The 19044-nt window shown below is 41.6% G+C and overlaps 2 protein-coding genes across 21 annotated transcripts in view; both read left to right on the top strand.

The window, feature by feature from the left end:
• Positions 1-19044, top strand: part of LOC118075809 (immunoglobulin lambda-1 light chain-like) — a 380578-nt gene that overhangs the window by 228482 nt on the left and 133052 nt on the right. The window lies entirely within an intron of this gene.
• Positions 1-19044, top strand: part of LOC118078681 (immunoglobulin lambda-1 light chain) — a 187655-nt gene that overhangs the window by 44558 nt on the left and 124053 nt on the right. For 2 of the 20 annotated variants that reach the window (XM_088659140.1, XM_088659144.1), the window contains exons 1-2: positions 11521-11677; positions 11804-12094. The exons of 11 other annotated variants lie outside the window; for them this stretch is intronic. In XM_088659140.1, coding sequence (XP_088515266.1) covers positions 11632-11677; positions 11804-12094 — 337 coding nt within the window. In that variant the 5' untranslated portion in view covers positions 11521-11631. Of the gene's footprint in view, positions 1-369; positions 515-632; positions 930-5506; positions 5585-5723; positions 6021-8839; positions 8901-11520; positions 11678-11803; positions 12095-19044 lie in introns of those variants that run through there. 7 more of the 20 variants (XM_088659134.1, XM_088659132.1, XM_088659128.1 and 4 more) reach the window with 7 other exon arrangements.

The raw sequence follows: 19044 nt of genomic DNA, 5'->3' as shown, positions 1-19044 counted from the left end.
CTCAAATTGCTGATTGTTCCAATTCAGCATTAAAAAGCAGGTTTTTGCATGGAAACCCCTCCCCCCCAATACTCAGACACGACGCAGGGCAAAAGCTAAGCATGGATGAGCCCTAAGTCATTTTTGCATTACCTTTTAACAGGGAAATAGGTGCATCCCAGATTTCTACATTAGATCTCTCTCAACACATTATTGCACTGTAGTATCCCCCCCCCCAAAAGGACTAAACCAAGAGCTTCCTCTCTTCTTTTTGTATACTCTCCCTTATGCAAATGTCCTCTCTGTCCCTTGGCTGGGCTGGAACATCCCGCCTCCTCAGAGAATGAGTGACATTCCTAGCAAAGCCAATGGGAGACAATACCTTTGCATGAGACCCTTCCTCTTCAGTTCCCTGGGGTTTTTAAGGAGGAAGGTTCCTACCAGTTATCTGTTTCTTTGAGAAAGTCCAACTCCTCTAGAGACCTCACTATGGCCTGGTTTCTGTTCTTCCTTGCATTTCTCAGCTACTTCTCCGGTAAGAAGGATTCCTTTCCCACATGTTTCTGGAACAGCAGCGCCAATGATCTCGTGTGCTTTTATGATATTTGTGAGCAACATTAATGAATCAATATATTTCTTTTCCTTTCGTAAAGGTATTGTTTCTCAACCCACGATGACTCAACCTGCCTCTGAGTCTGTGTCCCCGGGACAAACGGCTAAACTCTCCTGTACAGCCAGCACTAGTCCAAGCAACAGCTATATTTACTGGTATCAGCAGAAACCTGGTCAAGCCCCTCGCTATGTGCAGTGTAATAGTTGTAGCAGGGGAGAAGGGATCCCAGATCGGTTCACTGCTTCCCGCTCAGGAAACACGGGCTATTTGACAATCAGCAGCAGCCAGGCTACAGATGAGGCTACGTATTACTGTGCGGCTTGGTTTAGCAATAAGTTACACTGTAATAAAGTATAATGGGGAACTGAGACAAAAACCTTCACTCTCCCTCCTTCGCAGCTGGGACTTGAAAAGCCCTAGAGATGTTCATTAGGTCTGTGTCTGAACCTCTTTGCATCATAGATATTGAGGGAATAGATATTTCATTGCCTCTGATGTAAACATTGGGGTTTGGCTTTTGCTGCCCATCTCCCCATGGGACTCAGAGTCCCCTAAGTCCATGATTGGTCAAAGAAGAATGGATGGAGGCAGGATCCAGTGGAAAGCAAGGCAGATGTTTATTTGTCTGTTGCAACAGAGTCGTCGTCCATTCTCCCCCCCCCCAAAAAAAATCCTGGCTACGCCCATGCCCCTCCCTGCTTTAAAAGTGCAACAGTGTGCTCCTGTTTTTGCCAAGGACGCTCAAAGTCTTAATGTGATTTGAAAAGGGGAGGGAGACAATTAGAGTTATCAGTTTATTTACTTGCAGTTACAGGTAGGTAGCCATGTTGGTCTGATGTAGTCAAAATAAAATAAAATAAAATAAATAAAAAATAAAATAAAATAAATAAAAAATCCTTCCAGTAGCACCTTAGAGACCAACTAAGTTTGTCATAAGTATGAGCTTTCGTGTGCATGCACACTTCTTCAGATACAGAAGTGTGCATGCACATGAAAGCTCATAGCTATGACAAACTTAGTTGGTCTCTAAGGTGCTACTGGAAGGATTTTTTGTTTTTGTTTTTATTTGCAGTGTCTTTTATCTGTCTGCTCTGCCCAGGAGGTTTGCAGGAGGATTGTAAGCGAGAGGTAATAAGATGAATGCAGTTATAGGTTCAGGCACCAGAGGGAGCTCCCTTCCATACTACATACTGCTCTGCACCAAATAGGACAAGGGTGATATTCTGCCTCGCATGATTGTCAACTGTCTATGTCTGGCAGACTGGTGAAATCGGGACACCTGCATCCTTCTGATGTAAATCATTGGGGTTTGGCTTTTGCTGCCCAACTCCCCATGGGACTCTGAGTCCCCTAAGTCCATGATAGATCAGAGAAGAATAGATGGATGGAAGCTGGATCCAGTGGAAGGCAAGGCAGATATTAATTTTCCTGTTGCAACAGAGTTCCCTCCAATCCCTCCAAGGAAGGGGAGACCCTGAACAAAAGTGTGCAGGAACCTTTAAAGACTTTTGACATTGCCCAACCCCCCTTAGCCCAAGACTCCCCAAAATCATCATACATACATCATAGGAGGCAGGTCTACAGCAGAAATCCTGCCTGCCAGGATACCTAATAATGGTCTCTGATTGCATTACCTGGGCAGCCTAGCCATTCTTTTGTGATGGTAAATACTTTGATTCCTGAATCCAGGTCACAGCCTCACCCTATTCATACACAAATACGCCCTTAAGACAGGATTTGTAAGGGAAAAGACATTGGGAAGTCTTTCCCCATTTGCCTACCTTACGGCAGAGGAATATTTGAGATCATTGGGAGAGTCAAAATGGCTTTAGGAGTGCTCTCCCGTACTATTTCGGACACATGGTTGATATATGTAGATATGTGTGCATTTATGAATATTCTACATCTGAGACCTTAAAATTCTTATAACCCCTCCCATCCCTTCTCTAGGTTGAGTTCACCCACCTAACTTCCATGCACAGATCAATACATCTTCATAGCTGCCAAGTTATCCCTTTTTTAAAGGGATTTCCCCTTATGCTGAATAGGCTTCCTCGCAAGAAAAGGGAAAACTTGGCGGCTATGCATCTTGCAGATTTAGGAAACGGCTTCTGTTGCCTCCATGACAGCCACTCTGTCCTCCTCAAAATATTTCAAACATTCAAGTAGGATTTTTTTTTACTAAAATGGTATAGAACACCAGCACAAATGGAGTATATAGTGAAAGGGTTTAGCCCCAAATGCTGGCATGGCGGTCGTGAAAAAGGACTATACTCACACATGTGGTGGGAATGCAATTTGGTTAAGGAATATTGGCAAAAGATCACAAAGGTAATTTCTGGACTATTCCAAATAAAAATAGAAATTAATAGGGACCTTGCTATTTTCGGGAATACTGGGAAATAATAAAGTAAAAAGTAATAACCAAGAGCTGTATAAGATCATGATCGTAGCTGGAATGGCAGTTATTGCTCTAGGATGGAAAGAAAAAAACTAAATGGAATAATGGAACGACTATGTTTTTGAATACGTACGATCAGAAATATTTGCACAGTTAATGGTAGAGGATAGATGGGAAAATAAATGCCAAAAAATCACAAATAAGTGGGCATTTTACAGGAACTGGAGAGAAAGGGGGGACGCCAACCCGAATGTACAAGCACGAATGAATAGACTGTGTACATGGCTAAAGATCTGAAGAAGGAAGGCCCGGCCCGGGAAGAGGGTGGGAAGGGAGGGGGAAGGATTAGGGGAGAAAAATTGACTTTGTTATGTAAGCTTTTGTTTTGTAAGCCTTTTGTACGTGGAGAGATGATTTCCAGAGCCCATGGGTAAAAATTTTACAACTGAAAATTACAGCGATGGGAATCTCCCCATCTAAATTACTAGAGCAGGACATAGTTCCAGCTAAAAGAATAGTAACCTATAAACTAGAGGAGATGGACTTGCAGCAGAAAATGGTGTTGGGCAATGATACCTGCTCACCTCTAAACCTTTGTTTATTACCCCTTTTAAAGCTCCCAAATTATTTGAATTCCTTAACTTCTTCAGCTCATAGATATGCCTTTATAAAGGCAAGATTCAACACCTTCCCATCGAACGTGCTGAGAAATAGATTTTCCAATGGACAGATATCGCTCTTATGTGATTGTAATTGTGGGGCACCGGAATCGTTGCATCACATAATCCTTGATTGTGCTCTTCACTCATCGGCCAGGAGCAAGTTTCTTGCTCCATATCTAAAGGGAATCGCCGATGATTCGAATGAAGCCAAACTGAGATATCTACTAAATGATGAAGACCCCTTAAGATCACTCACGGTTGCCAGATTCTTGATCAGCGTCCTATCCCTAAAGAAGAAAAACGGACTCCTGTGCGGCTCGGATAACCCTTTTAAACCATGATTTATGTTTTAGGATGTAATTAGGTGATATCATCATTGATGTCTTTTATTAATTTATGAGCAGACGGCGATGTTTATGTTGCAAATTTATTGTATTGTATGTTGTTGGTCTTTTTTTTGGTAAGTTTTTGGCTGTTTTAAATTTGGAGGTTTAAGTACATATATGTTGGTATGGGAATTGTTGTGTGATGGGCCAATGGCCATAATAAATATCAATCAATTATGTAAGCCTTTACAGGAACTATATACAATAATGTTATATTGTTATGCATCATCGAATGAAAAATAAATAAATAAATAAAAATATTTTAAACTTTCTAAACATTATCCATTCCAAAACGTTTCAGCAGGAACGCTGCCACCGCCAACCCAACCCAAACCGAAAGCAACGCCCTAATTATCCAGCCTGGAATTGGTTGGGAGAGGAACGGTTAGAAAGAAGTCCCAGTTGGTGGGCATTAAGTTGTATTATGAAAACCTTAACAACTGGCCCTGGGTTGTTTTCAGCCAAAACCGATGTGCATTTCAGACCTTGCAGGAGCTTTTTTTGCTTTGCAGAAATACTTTCATGGGCTTGCAACGTGAATTGGCCATCGGCAATGCATGTTGATCAAACGCTCCTTCGGTGTTTTTGCCTGGTTGGAATGTGTCTCTACATCGTATCAATGCCTCTCGCTTGCTTGAAAGGAGGGCAGGAAAGTGTGTGGAGAAATTCACCTGCTGTGCAAAGGAAAATGAAGTTGGTTTTTAATTTATTTTTGCTTTTTCGCTTGTTTGTAACTTTGGGTGATTTTTATCGTCTGGTTATATGTTTTTATATTGTAAACCGCTGTGACATATTTTTGTGATAGAGCAGTGTATAAATTGTTGCTGTTTAGTCATTTAGTTGTGTCTGACTATTCATGACACCATATGTAAATACCGGTAAACAAAAACAAACAAACAAATATGTTGCTCTACCCTCTATGTCGCTGTTCCCCATCCTTGCTGGCACAGAAGATAATGTGTTTAATTATTATTTGATGATATTTAACTTTACTGTTTACTATTATATTCTAAAATATTATTAAATATTATTTTATGTGGTATAGGCTGCTTATTTTAAAGTTATGTTTTTATTATGACTTTTTGTATTGGAGCAGATTGTTATTAGGTGTGCGATCTTTGCTGTCTCCTTTGTTATTTCTTCAGCTTGGAAGCCGCCTTGTGCACAGTAATATAGAAAGGTGGTGTACAAATTTAAAGTGAATTTTTTTAAAAAGGAAATAAAACATGTATATGCACATTTTTAACCCCCCTCACCCCAATATAAAAAGACTCTGCAGTATTATAGTTTTGAAAAAGAAATCCAGTACGTACTTTCGATTTTGCTGTTCCTGAGCAAATGGAGGAGGTCCTTCCTGCCCCATTTGCAGCCAATTAGCAAGCGGCAGATTTGCATAGAAGGGCGGACCCAAATCCCGGAGCCGCTTAAAATGGGATGACCTGGTTGTGGAGTGGATCCACCTTGCCGCAGGAAGCCAAGTGTTCCCAATCTCCCATCATGCCTTGGACCATAGTTCTCCTGCTTTTTTTGACTTACTGCTCAGGTGAGGGTTGAAGGTTTTCAATCTGCAGCTTTAAATAAATCAAGGCATGCCCTTTTCCGTTACTTTAATTAAAGAAAGATCTGCTTGCTCAGAACTCTACAGAACCAAGCCAGGTGTTTACTCTTTTCTCTGTTTCCAGGTATCAGTTCATTGCCTGTGATGACTCAGGCTCCCTCCCAGTCTGTGACTCTGAGAAATGCAGCAAGACTCTCCTGCACTTTGAGCAGTGGATATGAGGGCTGGGGTATCGAGTGGTATCAGCAAAGAGAGGGGCAGGCCCCTCGGCTTGTGGTGTATTCTAATAGCAACAGAGCCAGTGGGATCCCAGATCGGTTCTCTGGCTCCAAATCAGGCAGCGAGCGTTATCTGACCATCACCGGTGTCCAACCAGAGGATGAGGCCACATATTACTGCGGTGCAGGTGACGGCAGTGGGTTGGCACAGTGATACAATGACAACAGGAACTGATACAAAAACCTCTGCTGAAGGAATGAAGGAACACATTTGCTTTGTACAAGAAGCATTTCAGATCTTCTGAAACAACTGTAGGACACTAGCACCACCCAAGGCAAGCTGGAGAACAGCAACAACAGACAAAATATTGACGTACAGTCGAACTTTGGAAATCGAAAAGAATCCGTCCCGGAAGTCCATTTGACTTCCGAAATGTTTGAAAACCAAAGCGCAGCTTCTGATTGGCGGCAGGAAGCTCCTGGCGCCAATCGGAAGCCACGGAACCCCTGTCGAACGTCCGGCTTCCAAAAGAATGTTTGAAAACCAGAACACTCACTTCCAGGTTTCGATCATCCAGGAGCCGATTTGTTCGGGAGCCAAGGCGTTCGGGATCCAAAGTACGACTGTAATATATTACAAGGACAGGAAGAAACACTACGGGCAGAATAATTGCCACACACAGGAAGGAGGGAGTTTGAATGTTTCATCTGTAGGTGTAGAAATCATTCAATGTGTCAATTCGAATGGAAATCATTTAAACTACAGTTGTGATATATCTGGACAGGAGCGTAATTGAAATTTATAAGATTTTGGAACGCAGAAACAAATAAAATAATCAAACCATTAATTCTAGCATGTGGGGGGGGCAGCTAAATTGCATAATTTGGCATCTCAATGATCGGTATTATTAATTGTATTGTTGTTGTTTAGTCGTTTAGTCGTGTCCGACTCTTTGTGACCCCATGGACCATAGCACGCCAGGCACTCCTGTCTTCCACTGCCTCCCGCAGTTTGGTCAAACACATGTTCGTAGCTTCGAGAACACTGCCCAACCATCTTGTCCTCTGTCGTCCCCTTCTCCTAGTGCCCTTAATTGTTCACAACATCAGGGTCTTTTCCAGGGAGTCTTCTCTTCTCATGAGGTGGCCAAAGTATTGTAGCCTCAGCTTCAGGATCTGTCCTTCCAGTGAGCACTCAGGGCTGATTTCCTTCAGAATGGATAGGTTTGATCTTCTTGCAGTCCATGGGACTCTCAAGAATCTCCTCCAGCACCATAATTCAAAAGCATCAATTCTTTGGCGATCAGCCTTCTTTATGGTCCAGCTCTCACTTCCATACATCACTACTGGGAAAACCATAGCTTTAACTATACGGACCTTTGTCGGCAAGGTGATGTCTCTGCTTTTTAAGATGTTGTCTAGGTTTGTCATTGCTTTCCTCCCAAGAAGCAGGCGCCTTTTAATTTCGTGACTGCTGTTTGGCATTGTTATAATGAGGCTATTATTGGATTTTTGCAATTGAAAACTACTGTAAGAAAAATTATTATAAAAAAACAAGAAGAATAAGCATTTTTTCATAAAACTGATCACAGGAAATATGAAATGTGCAGCCTTCCCAAAGATAACCATGTTCCCCTCTTCTTTGCTAGGGATGGGATTTTCTGAACAACTCAGTTGTCGAGCTGATCCACACAGATTATCCCCCTCCTTTTTTTCCGCTCTTCAAACTTGATGAGAAGCAAGATGTTTTCTCACTAGTTCCACACACAAAAAGGAGCAATCCCCACATACAATATGCGTGAATATACATATAACCATACAGAAGATCTTAGGCACATTTTCCACGCTATGTTTTCAAAAGTAAGCACCACATAAGTGACACACCACAATGCATATAAATGTATCAACCTATTTGCATGTCGAAACTTGTAAAATTATGCAGGAGAAAGAAAGTACTGCAAAAGGTAGAAATATTATTTATTTTCTCTCCCCTCACATCCTGGACAGGGTGAGAAAGGAGCTTGCTTTACTGACCTCAGTTGCATAGAGCCAAGAGTCTCTTTCTCATTCTCTTGGGAATTACAGTATAGGACTGTATACCTAAATGGTATAGAAATTTATTCATGTATGCGACCACAGCAGCAAAAATGTTACTTGCCCCCAAATAGAAAGAAGGAGTAGTCCAAGCAAAAGAAGAATGGATACAAAAACTTATGCAGAAATGGCGAAACTTACTGGAAGAATAAGAAATCAAGATAACAAACTTTTTTTAAATAAAAGAACGAAAATTGTTTATTGAATATTGACAGATAAATTGTAAACAGATAGGAACATTGGCAGGATTATTGTAATAACCTGCATCTGCATAGGAGTATATATTTTTAGAAGATAAATAAAGCAGTAAGTCAAGTGAATTTGGATATGCAGAAGATATTTAAAATAAATTTAAGGAACCGCAGAAAGAGGGGAAAGGAAGTCAAGTTTTAAAATGTCAAAAGGATTGTAAAATCAGTGAAATGTATATATCTGAAAAGTAGAAATAATATTTCTTTTTTTATTTTTAAAGAGTCATTCACACACACATACCGTCACTAGGAAATATCCTTTTAATAGGATTGTGTTGGAGCAGGCAGGTGAATTATCAGGTGTTGAACACTCTCCCTCCTGTCTCCAGATTCACTGGGACAAATTCCTCAGTCTTTGAATTACTGTTAGGAAGAAAATAGGTGTCTCCCAAGTTTCCAAAATCATCCTCCCCAAGTTCCCACTCAATCCTATTGCTGTGAGCGAAGCCACCCATTTCTCTCGTTCCAGGACGATTCAGCATCCTTCCTTCTTTTTAAAGCCTTTCTCATGCAAATGCCCTCTGTTCATTGGCTGGGAGGAGCGGGGGTTTCTCCAGAGCCAATGAGTGTCAATAGCTTTATATGACAGATCCTTCATATGAAGTTTATTGCAAGGTTTAAGGAAGAAGCAGAAAGGTTCCAGCCAGTTCCCATTTTGCTTTCTAAAATTAAACTTCTCTCTGGAGCTTGCTATGGCCTGGGCTCTGTCCTGCCTTGCAATTCTTAGCTCCTTCTCAGGTACGAGTTTAGAAGACTCAATTTTCCATTGGATTCTGGGCCAAGCACAAAACTATTTATATTGGCTGACAGATATCTTTGAGCACAATGAATGAATCTAGGTTTTACAATGTATTCCTTTGTCTTTTTATAAAGTTGTGATTTCACAGGTAAATCTGATTCAACCTGCTTCTCAGTCTGCATCTCCTGGACAAACAGCAAAACTCTCCTGCACTTACACCAGCAGTGTGAGCTACATTGGCTGGCATCAACAGAGACCTGGACAGGCCCCTCGCTATGTGCATCATAATGCCTACAGCCGGGGAGAAGGGATCCCAGATCGGTTCACTGCTTCCGTCTCTGGGAATAGTGGCTATTTAACCATCACCGACATCCAGCTTGAAGATGAGGCTGCCTATTACTGTCTGGGTTGGTTTAGCAGCATGTTCCACAGTGATCAAATCTGATGGGGAACTGAGGCAAAAACCTCTCTTTCTTCACAGCAGGGAGTTGCGAACCATTAGATATAATCCTTTGATGTGGATTTGATTTTTTAAATCTTTCCATCCTAGAGAATAAGGGAACATAAATGACATTGCCTCCCATCCCTTCTCTAGCTTGAGTTCACACGCAAACCCCTATTTTCCAAGCACAGATCAATACATCTTGCAGATTTAGCTATTTCAGTTCGATCCCGCCCTCCTTCCCAAAGCAAAAAGGGATATGATAAGTTTGCAAGTCTATAAGGCCACAAGTAGACATTTGCTGGATCAGGCCAAAGGCCCATCTAGTCCGACATCCTGTTCTCACAATCGCCAGCCAGATGACTATGGAATGCTTTCAAGCAGGACCTGAGAGCGACAGGAAATCTCCTCCCTGGGGATTTCAAGCAGCTGTTATTGGGAAGCAAATCTATTCCAACATTGGAGGCAGAGTGCTGTGCATTATGGAATAATTCTCACTGTGGTCTCATGTGCTGCATAGTTAAGAGAACAGAAAATCACTCAATGAAATCCATGACATGCTAATGCCACTGAGTCGGTCGGTCCCTGGATTCATGCTTCATAGTCCTGCCCTGAAGACGTCACTGGCCAGACACAGCAGCATTTATCATGGAATCAATACAATGTCAGTATTGATCCAGAGTTGATGCCAATGAATAGTTAGCAGAGTAAAAACTTAAACATGTCCCAAAAAATAGACCAGAGGCAATTATATTTCATCCAGCAGAGCTTTACTGCTACGGAAGGCAAATGAGCATAATGGTCACAAATCCAATACATTCAGGATTGGCACTGTCCATAAGAAATCCAGTTGCAGCAGACTTAACTTAAACTTGCAATAGCTTATAATAGGTCTAAACCTTAACACTAAGCATACTATGTACAGAACACCACACCAGAAAGAAAAGAGATAGAAAGAGAAAGTGAAACCCAGACTCTCCTTCTGGTCTTACTTTTTTGCCAGCATGACCTTGACAGAAAGAGATAACAGACCCGGTTTAAGCCAGCTGTACTCAGCTTCTCTGAATGAATAACCCAAACATCACAAACCTTCTGCTTGTTTCTTTCACACAGAGAAGCTTCCAGAACCCTCTTGAATTAATTACAATAGGAAAGATCTCTACACATCAGATCAATAGTTTATGCACTAAGAAATGCAAACTGACAGCATTGCTACAAAATGCATATCCAAGATTTAACAAACAAGTCTAGAATATCAAACATATTCTAGAAAAGCTTCTTCTTACTCAAGTCCCTAAAAGAGGGTTGATGATGCAGCACTAGTAAATAAGGTTATTCATATTACACCATTGGTGTTGATGTTGTAGGAAGCCTACGGGGTGACTGCTATTTCACGTTTAACCTCAAGGGGAAGATGTCGGCCCACTTTTCTAATACTGGGCAAAATAGGGGATGTGAGAGTCCTTCAGGGCCCCTGGCACCTGTGGTGTGAAGTGAAGCAGGAGAATCTTCACGGCGCATGGGTCCATTCATAGTGCTTCCTGCTCAGCCCTGCTCAGCGCTGGGATGAAATGGAGATGTGGGCTGCTGCAACAAACAACTGTGCAAGCCTTTGCAGGTGGAGACGCGAAAGGGCATCAGAGGAGGGAGGGAAGGAAAGAGGGACTGAGGCCAGTGTTGCGCGCAGCAACCCTGACCATCATTCAAGGCACCCCAGGGTGTTCCGACACACTGGCTGATAACCACTGCAGTTGAGGATCCAGGAGATCACCTGAGCCTCCCACCCCTGCACCTGTGATGTGCAATGAAACAGGTGAATCTTCACTGCTGTTTCCTGTTCTGTTATACTCATTTCCTTTATATTTTGATGTTTTGAGTAGTTTCATTCACTTTGATTCATTCATCTGTCACTCCATTTCTGCATTAGCTTGATGTGTTGAGCTCATTGCAATGGCCTTGGCAAAACCAGCTTAATTTTCTTGGGACGGTGTGTGTGTGTGTGTGTGTGTGTGTGTGTGTGTGTGTGTGTGTAGACTGAGCCTGCTTCCAGCTCCTTCTCCACTTCAAGATCACCTCATCTCTTCTTTTTAAATAATCTCCCTCATGCAAATGTCTTCTTTGTTCATTGGCTAGGAGGAGGGGAATTTCTCCAGGGTCAATGGGTGTCAATAGCTTTAAATGATAGATCCTTCCTCTGCAGCTCCTTGCGGGGTTTCAGGAAGAAGCAGAAAGGTTCCAGCCAGTTCCCGTTTTGCTTTCTAAAGCCAAACTTCTCTCGAGAGCTTGCCATGGCCTGGGCTCTGTCCTTCCTTGCAATTCTTAGCTGCTTCTCAGGTAACAGTTTGGAGGGCTCCCTTTCCATTGGATTCTGCGCCAAGCACAAAACTATTTATAGAGATTTCTTTAAGCACAGTGAATGAATCTAGGTTTTATAATATATTCCTTTCCCTTTTTATAAAGTTGTGATTTCACAGAAAACTTTGATTCAACCTGCTTCTCAGTCTGCATCTCCTGGACAAACAGCAAAACTCTCCTGCACTTATACCAGCAGTCTGAGCTACATTGGCTGGTATCAACAGAAACCTGGACAGGCCCCTCGCTATGTGCAGATGAATGGCTACAACCGGGGAGAAGGGATCCCAGATCGGTTCACTGCTTCCGTCTCTGGGAATAGTGGCTATTTAACCATCACCAACATCCAGCCTGAAGATGAGGCTGCCTATTACTGTGGGGGTTGGTTTAGCAGTGAGTTCCACAGTGATCAAATCTGATGGGGAACTGAGACAAAAACTTTCTCTCTTCTTCTTTCAGTGCAGGGAGCGGAGAACTGCTACAGAGTGTTCTGTGCCTTGAGCTCTTTGAACAATACAGCCCAGTGCAAGATATTGTAGAGAAACTAAATTCATAATCAGTCAGAGGTGAATGGATGAGGCAAGATCCAGTGTTAGCAAGGCGGTGGTCATGCCCAATGATTAAAAAGTTTTGGGATTCAATTCATGAAGAGATAAAAATAATAATAAAAATATTGTTCGCCAAGAAAGCAGAAATGTATTTATTTGGCATTTTGAATAGCAACATATCCAGCGACATTTTCTTGTACGCATCAACAGCTGTGAGATTATTAATAGTGAACAAATGGAAAAGTACAAATATCCCAACAAAGGGGGCGTGGATAGATAAATTATGCGAATACTTAGAATTAGCAAAATTGACAGATATAATTCAACACAAATCTAAAGTTAAAATAAAAAACAATGGGAGTGTCTAAATGAATATTTAGGGAAACAAGGTCTGGGAACAAAAATCTGGTTGTATCTAGAAGAACCTTGCAGGAATTGAAAAATGGGATAATATAAAATTTATGATGGAAAATAAATTAAAATGAGAAAAATGCATGCTGAGATAAGTACTGTACGGAGAAGCGGTGGAAGTCTCAAATGTTGTACAACGCTATTCTGCAATGTACTTTTCTTTTTCTTTTCTTTTTCCCCTCTTTCTCTTTTTTCCCTTTTTTTCTTTTTCGTCTTACCTTTACATTCCCTCTATGGAGTAACTCTCTCCTTTTCTTTTCTTTTCTTTTCTTTTCTTTTCTTTCTCTCCTTTCTTCCTTATGAAAATTGATGTATGGTTATTCTGAACAATTGTCTATGGCATATTTTGCTGGTATGTATTTTCTTTTCTTTATTTGATTATGTATGTTTCAATTGAACGTGTACATATATATTTATTTGAATCTATTAATAAAGGATTTTTTAAAAATTTTAAAAAGAAAAGAAAATAAAGAAATTGAAGGGATGCGTTAACAAAACGCTTTCATAAATTTAAGGGTCTTGCTAAATTAAGCGCTTTACTTTTTTGTTGCTGCTGCTGTCGTTTTAAACAATCATAACACAGCAGCATGTACAACTGAGATTGGCAAAAACAACAGCAACATGGAAGGATATAAATTCAAGTTTTTACAGTGTTGGGCATTCAGAATTTGCTTGAGTTTTAAATAAAATTCATTTCGGCTCTGTTTGGGGGAGGGAAAAAAAGGCAGGTATTTCTTTTTTCTGTTGCAGCAGAGTCCCAGCCCTATTGCAAGGAGGTGAGAGAGACCAAGACATTGCCCAACTCTTTGGCCAAAAACCACCCTAAAAGGATCATGCATACATCACAGAAAGAGGCAGTCTAAGACAAAAATTTGAGGGCGTTGCTTTTTCCTGTCTGCCAATTATACCTGATAATTTATTACTGACTGCAATACCTGGACACTGTGGCCATTCTTTTGAGATGGTAAATCCTTTGGTTCTCAAATCCAGTTCGCAGACCCATCCTATCCATGCACAAATATGCCCTTAAGACAGGATTTAAAGGATTTGTAAGCAGGTGGCGCTGTGGGTTAAGCCACAGAGCCTAGGGCTTGCCGATCAGAAGGTCGGCAGTTCGAATCCCCCCTGGTTTGGTCCCAGCTCCTGCCAACCTAGCAGTTCGAAAGTACGCAGTGCAAGTAGATTAATAGGTACCGCTCCGGCGGGAAGGTAAACGGCGTTTCCATGCACTGCTCTGGTTTGCCAGAAGCGGCTTAGTCATGCTGGCCACATGACCCAGAACCTGTACGCCGACTCCCTCGGCCAGTAAAGCGAGATGAGCACCACAACCACAGAGTCGTCCGCCACTGGACCTAATGGCCAGGGGTCCCTTTACCTTTAAGTGAAAGAACCATTGGGATAGTTTTCTCCAAGGTATCCCCCTTCTGTAGAGGAAACATTTAGAGTAATTAGAAGAGCCAAGATGGCTTTTGGGGATGGTTCTGTGTGCTAAAATAATGTGTAATTTTCTCAGGAAATATTTCCTAAATTTTGAAGGGTGAAGGGTTGGTTTTCTGTGGAGTGTGTGTCTGCTGTGTGTGTGTGTGTACCCTAAAGTTTTATAACAAACAAAAATGACACCTGATTCTAATTGAATGGTGTTGTTGGTCCCTGGTACAGTGAATTCCTTAACCTCTTTAGTTAAATTACAAGCTGCGCATTTGCCACATTAAAAAATGTCCTAGTGTGCCAAATTTGGTATGATGGTTACAATCAGTTACCTCCACATGTACAAGCGTATCTTTAAAAATTTTGGTTCTGCGATAGCCTACCCGTGGGGAGAAGGAACAACCTGGTATCTCTTGTCCTAAAAATTATTTTTCCAGTCGAGTGTGAAAGTGGAGTGTAATCAAGGGCACAGGTTATAAAACCATCTTCTTGCCTAAATCGTTTTTCAAAAAGACTATGTCTAGGCCTATTGAATGCTCTTGCCTGTGCAGTTTTTTATCATTTCATGTGGCTACCCTCTAGAGAAAAATTCTAATGCCATACTGTCACTGTCTCAGAATTACGCTTCTGTTGCCTCCATGACAGCCACTCTGCCCTCCTCAAAATATTTTGAACTTTCTAAACTTCCATTCCAAAACATTTCAGCAGCACCACTGCCAACCCAACCCAAAACTAAAGCAAGAGGTCACTGGGCGATCTTGATGTAGAGAAGAAGATTCGGTCAGATGCCATCTTAGTTCCATCCGGCTCTATCCTTGAAAGAGCTTCAGGCATAAATTTAGCTCTGTACCAAAGCTGAACGCCCTGTTCAGGAGGAAGAGTGAAGGTTTTTGTCTCAGTTCCCCATCAGACTTTACCACTGTGCAACTCATTACCAAACCAAGCCGCACAGTAATACTTAGCTTCATCGTCAACCTGGATGTTGTTGATGGTTAAATAGCCCATATTCCCAGAGAGGGAAGCAGTGAATCGATCAGGGATCCCAGTTCCTCTGTTGTAACCATTACAATGCACAAAGCGAGGGGCTTGTCCAGGTCTCTGCTGATACCAGGAAATATAGCTACGACTACTGCTGGCGGTGCAGGAGAGTTTAACGGTGTTTCCTGGGGATGCAGACTCAGACGCTGATTGAGTCAATGTAGACTGTGAAATGACACCTTTGGAAGATGGAAAAATGGAAGGAAAACAATTAACCTTGTTTGTGCTTCCAAATCTCTAACGGACACTATGATTAATGCACAGTATTGATTTGTTGTTGACCCAGAATCCACAGGAAAGGGAGTCCTCCACACTCTTACCTGAGAGGTAGCTGAGAAGTGCAAGGAAGCAGAGAGTCCAAGCCATGGCGAGCTCTCTAGAGGCTTTTGACTTTGTCAGAGAAACAGACCACTGACAGCAGGCTTCCTCCTTCTCTCTTCGATCCCCCAGGAACTGCAGGTTGAGGGTCTGTCATATAAAGTTATGGGTGCCCATTGGCTTTCCTAGAAATGCCTCACCTCCTCTGAGGAGGCAGGATATTCCAGGCCAGCCAATGATGAAAGGAGACATTTGCATGATAGGGGGATTTAAATAGAAGAGTGGAGCTTCTGGAGTGGAGGTGACAGAAATATGCATTTAATCTTTGCATTTCTGAAAGATTGGAGAGGGACACATTTAGTTCCCTAGAACAAAGAAAATTGAAGATCGCAAGAGTCCAGGAGAAATATTATAACTTTGACGCAGTCTGGGGCGACTTCATAGTGCGGTGCCTATGATCAACAGCATAGTTTGGAGTGCACGAAGCACTTTTTTAAATTAGTATTTGTTCCTCTTTTCTCCTGTCTTTGTGTATACCTGTCAGGGATTGGACTGAAGGGGACAAGGTGGAGGAGGAATGGTGGAGATCGCCCCCCCCCTTCTCCTGAAGCTTCCAGAGAAGATGAAAGTAGTATTGAATTACAGGGTTTTAAGGAAGGTCACAGCTCAGCATAGCTGCCAAGTCTCCCGTATTCCCCGGGAAATCCTCATTTTTCCAGCTGTTCCTAGCTGAAAAAATGGATTTTTTTTTTTGTTTTCCCCCGGTTTATTCTGGCGCGGCGGACATTTTGGAACTGGGCAGAGCATGCTCAGAAGCGACTTTTGATGCTGCTCTGCCCAGTTCCAAAACGTTATCACTGGAGAGTATTTCTGACACATTATCACTGGAGAGTATTTCTGACTCCCCTTCTCCCAGAACCTGGCACTCATTGAGGGTGCAAGAGCAAAGGACTCTCAGAGACCCCTGTTGGCCACCATAAGGGGAAGAGCTTCTGCTAGGAAGGGAGGGGGAAGGAGCTCAATTGGAGCAACGCCATCAACAGAGACAGACTGTGTTCCTTGTCTCCCGCTGTGATGATTGAATACACTCATAAGTAAGAACTCCTCTTTGTTTTCTCTGCTTCTTGCTTCCCCGAAGCTTGACAATACCCTTCAGACCAGGCTCCTGGCTTTGTCCTGGGATGACGGAAATATGCAGCCAGATTGCTTCTCCCTGGATGTAGCCATTCTTCTGTATATAGTGAGGGGCCTGTCCAGGTCTCTGTTGATATCACCCAATACTGTAGATAGTACATCCTTGACCAACCCAAATCTCTCTCACCATCAAAAGAACACAAGCGAATAAAGGAATACCAACAGAAACAAAGCTGACATCAAGCCCTACATATATTAAGCAAAACACTGTCACCCACTCTCACCCCCATCCACCCTCCCCACCCCCTATCTACCTCATTTTCCCTCTTTCTTCTTAGTGTCTTAACAAATGAAACTGATTTGCAAAAATGATACATGTCAAAATTTGAGTAACACTGCACACACCATTGTAATTCAAGAAATCTTTAATAAAAATATTTTTAAAAAATAAATAAATACTGTAGATCAGGCATGTCAAACCTGTGGCCCTCCAGATGTTTTGGACTACAATTCCCATCTTCCCCAACCAATGGTCCTGCTAGCTAGGGATCATGGGAGTTGTAGGCCAAAACATCTGGAGGGCCGCAGGTTTGACATGCCTGCTGTAGATAGTACTGCTGTAGGTGCAGGAGAGTTTAGCCGGTTGTCCCAGAGCCACAGATGCAGAAGGTTTGGACTAGATGACTCTCGAGGTCCCTTCCAACTCTATAAGTCTATGATTCTACGAATACATATGGCAGATGGCCAAATCTCATTCGAGTCCATTAAAGATGGGTGCCTGCAGAGCAGATAAATTCCAGTGAGATCATATGTTGACATGACGGAAAAACATTTAGTTTTTCAGATAGTCCACATTATTTCCCCCATTCTTAATTAAAAGTTCTTTCTTCTTGGTTTCTTATTCTTCCAGTAAGTTTTACCTTTTCATCGTAGTCCATTAGTTTTTTCTGCCATTCTTCCTTGGATGGGACTGTATCTTCTTTCGATTCCTGGGCAGCTGTTGTTGCATACATAAACAGCTTTTTCTGGTCCCTGGGTATCTCTGCACCTAATATTCCTAAAAGAAAAGCTTCTGGGTTTGTTTTTTTGTTTTGTTTTTAGTAAAAGTTATCTTCAACATTTGCCCCCAACTCGTTATAAGTAATAATGTCATTACCCACACAAATTACTCTGCTTCTATTCTTCATTGAGCAAAAATAATTGTTAGGTACAATTCAAAATGTACCCTTGCGATCCCAGAGCGAAGCAAAGAATGTCCTGCCACCACCATGATGACATATAATGAAATGAAAAGGATAACTTAAAATAACGCATCCTACCTACTACAGAGGCAAGAATGTTACCTGCCCCAAAATGGAAAGAAGCAGAAGTCCCAGCAAAGGAAGAATGGATACAAAAACTTACGGAATATGCAGAAATGGCAAAACTTACAGGTAGAATTAGAAACCAAGATGACAATTTTTAAAAATAAAAGAATGGAAATGGTTTATTGAATATTTACAGATGAACTATAAACAGATAAAAACATTGGCAGGATTATTGTAACAACCTGCAGTTTTATAAGAGTATATATTTAAAGAAGATGAATAAATGAGCAAACTAAGTTAATTTGGATATGCAGAAGATGTTAAAAACAAATTTAAGGAACTGCAGAAAGAGGAAGAAGGAAGTCAAGTGCTGAAATGTCAAAATGATTGTGAAATTAGTGAAATGTATAAGATTAGTGATATGTATAAACTTGAAAAGTATATATATATATATATATATATATATATATATATATATATATGTATGTATATGTAAATAAATTAAATGTGTTCATCTTGTACATATAGCCTTATGCGATGCATGCTATTCCAGATTTAACCTTTAGAGGGAGATGTTGGTCTATTTCTCCCACGTTCTGCAGATGAGGGCCCCCACACCTGTGGTGTGAAGTGAAGCAGGAGATTCTACACACTATGGGTGAGTCCATGTCTGGTGCTTCCTGTTCTCTCCTGCTCATAGTTAGGTTGCTATCAAAAATGTTGCACGTATACCTTCACAAGACAACAGAGATGGAATAAACTCCATGGATGTGTCAGGTCAAGGAAAAGTAATTCCTTTCCTTTCTTCATTAGTTTTTTTTTTTTTTAAAAAAAATTGATTCACTTTGGTTTCCGTTTTTCTAGCTGCATTTGTTCAATTGTTTTCCCATGGAGTGCGTCACTGACTCCATTGCACCGCCGTCTTGATAACACAGCGCGTGAGTCGTAATTGGCTGGAAGATTTATTGCAATACAAACCACGAGCCTTGGATGCCTAACCACACATTCGATGCTTATGAATCAGTTGACTCTTCTGAGGATTGCTTCCGGGTCCAGCAGAATATCCTGAACCTACGACCCTTCCATTTCCGGCTTTGCTTTCTATCCAAGGCCTCTCCCATGCATCTGCTCCTTGGGCTAATTAACTCTCTGAAGTGGAAATGTG

The sequence above is a fragment of the Zootoca vivipara genome, chromosome 16 (genome assembly GCF_965207765.1).
Source record: "Zootoca vivipara chromosome 16, rZooViv2.hap1.1, whole genome shotgun sequence".
Taxonomy (NCBI): Eukaryota; Metazoa; Chordata; class Lepidosauria; order Squamata; family Lacertidae; genus Zootoca; species Zootoca vivipara.
Note: the sequence above shows the minus strand (reverse complement) of the source record. Positions and strands in the feature narration are given on the sequence as shown.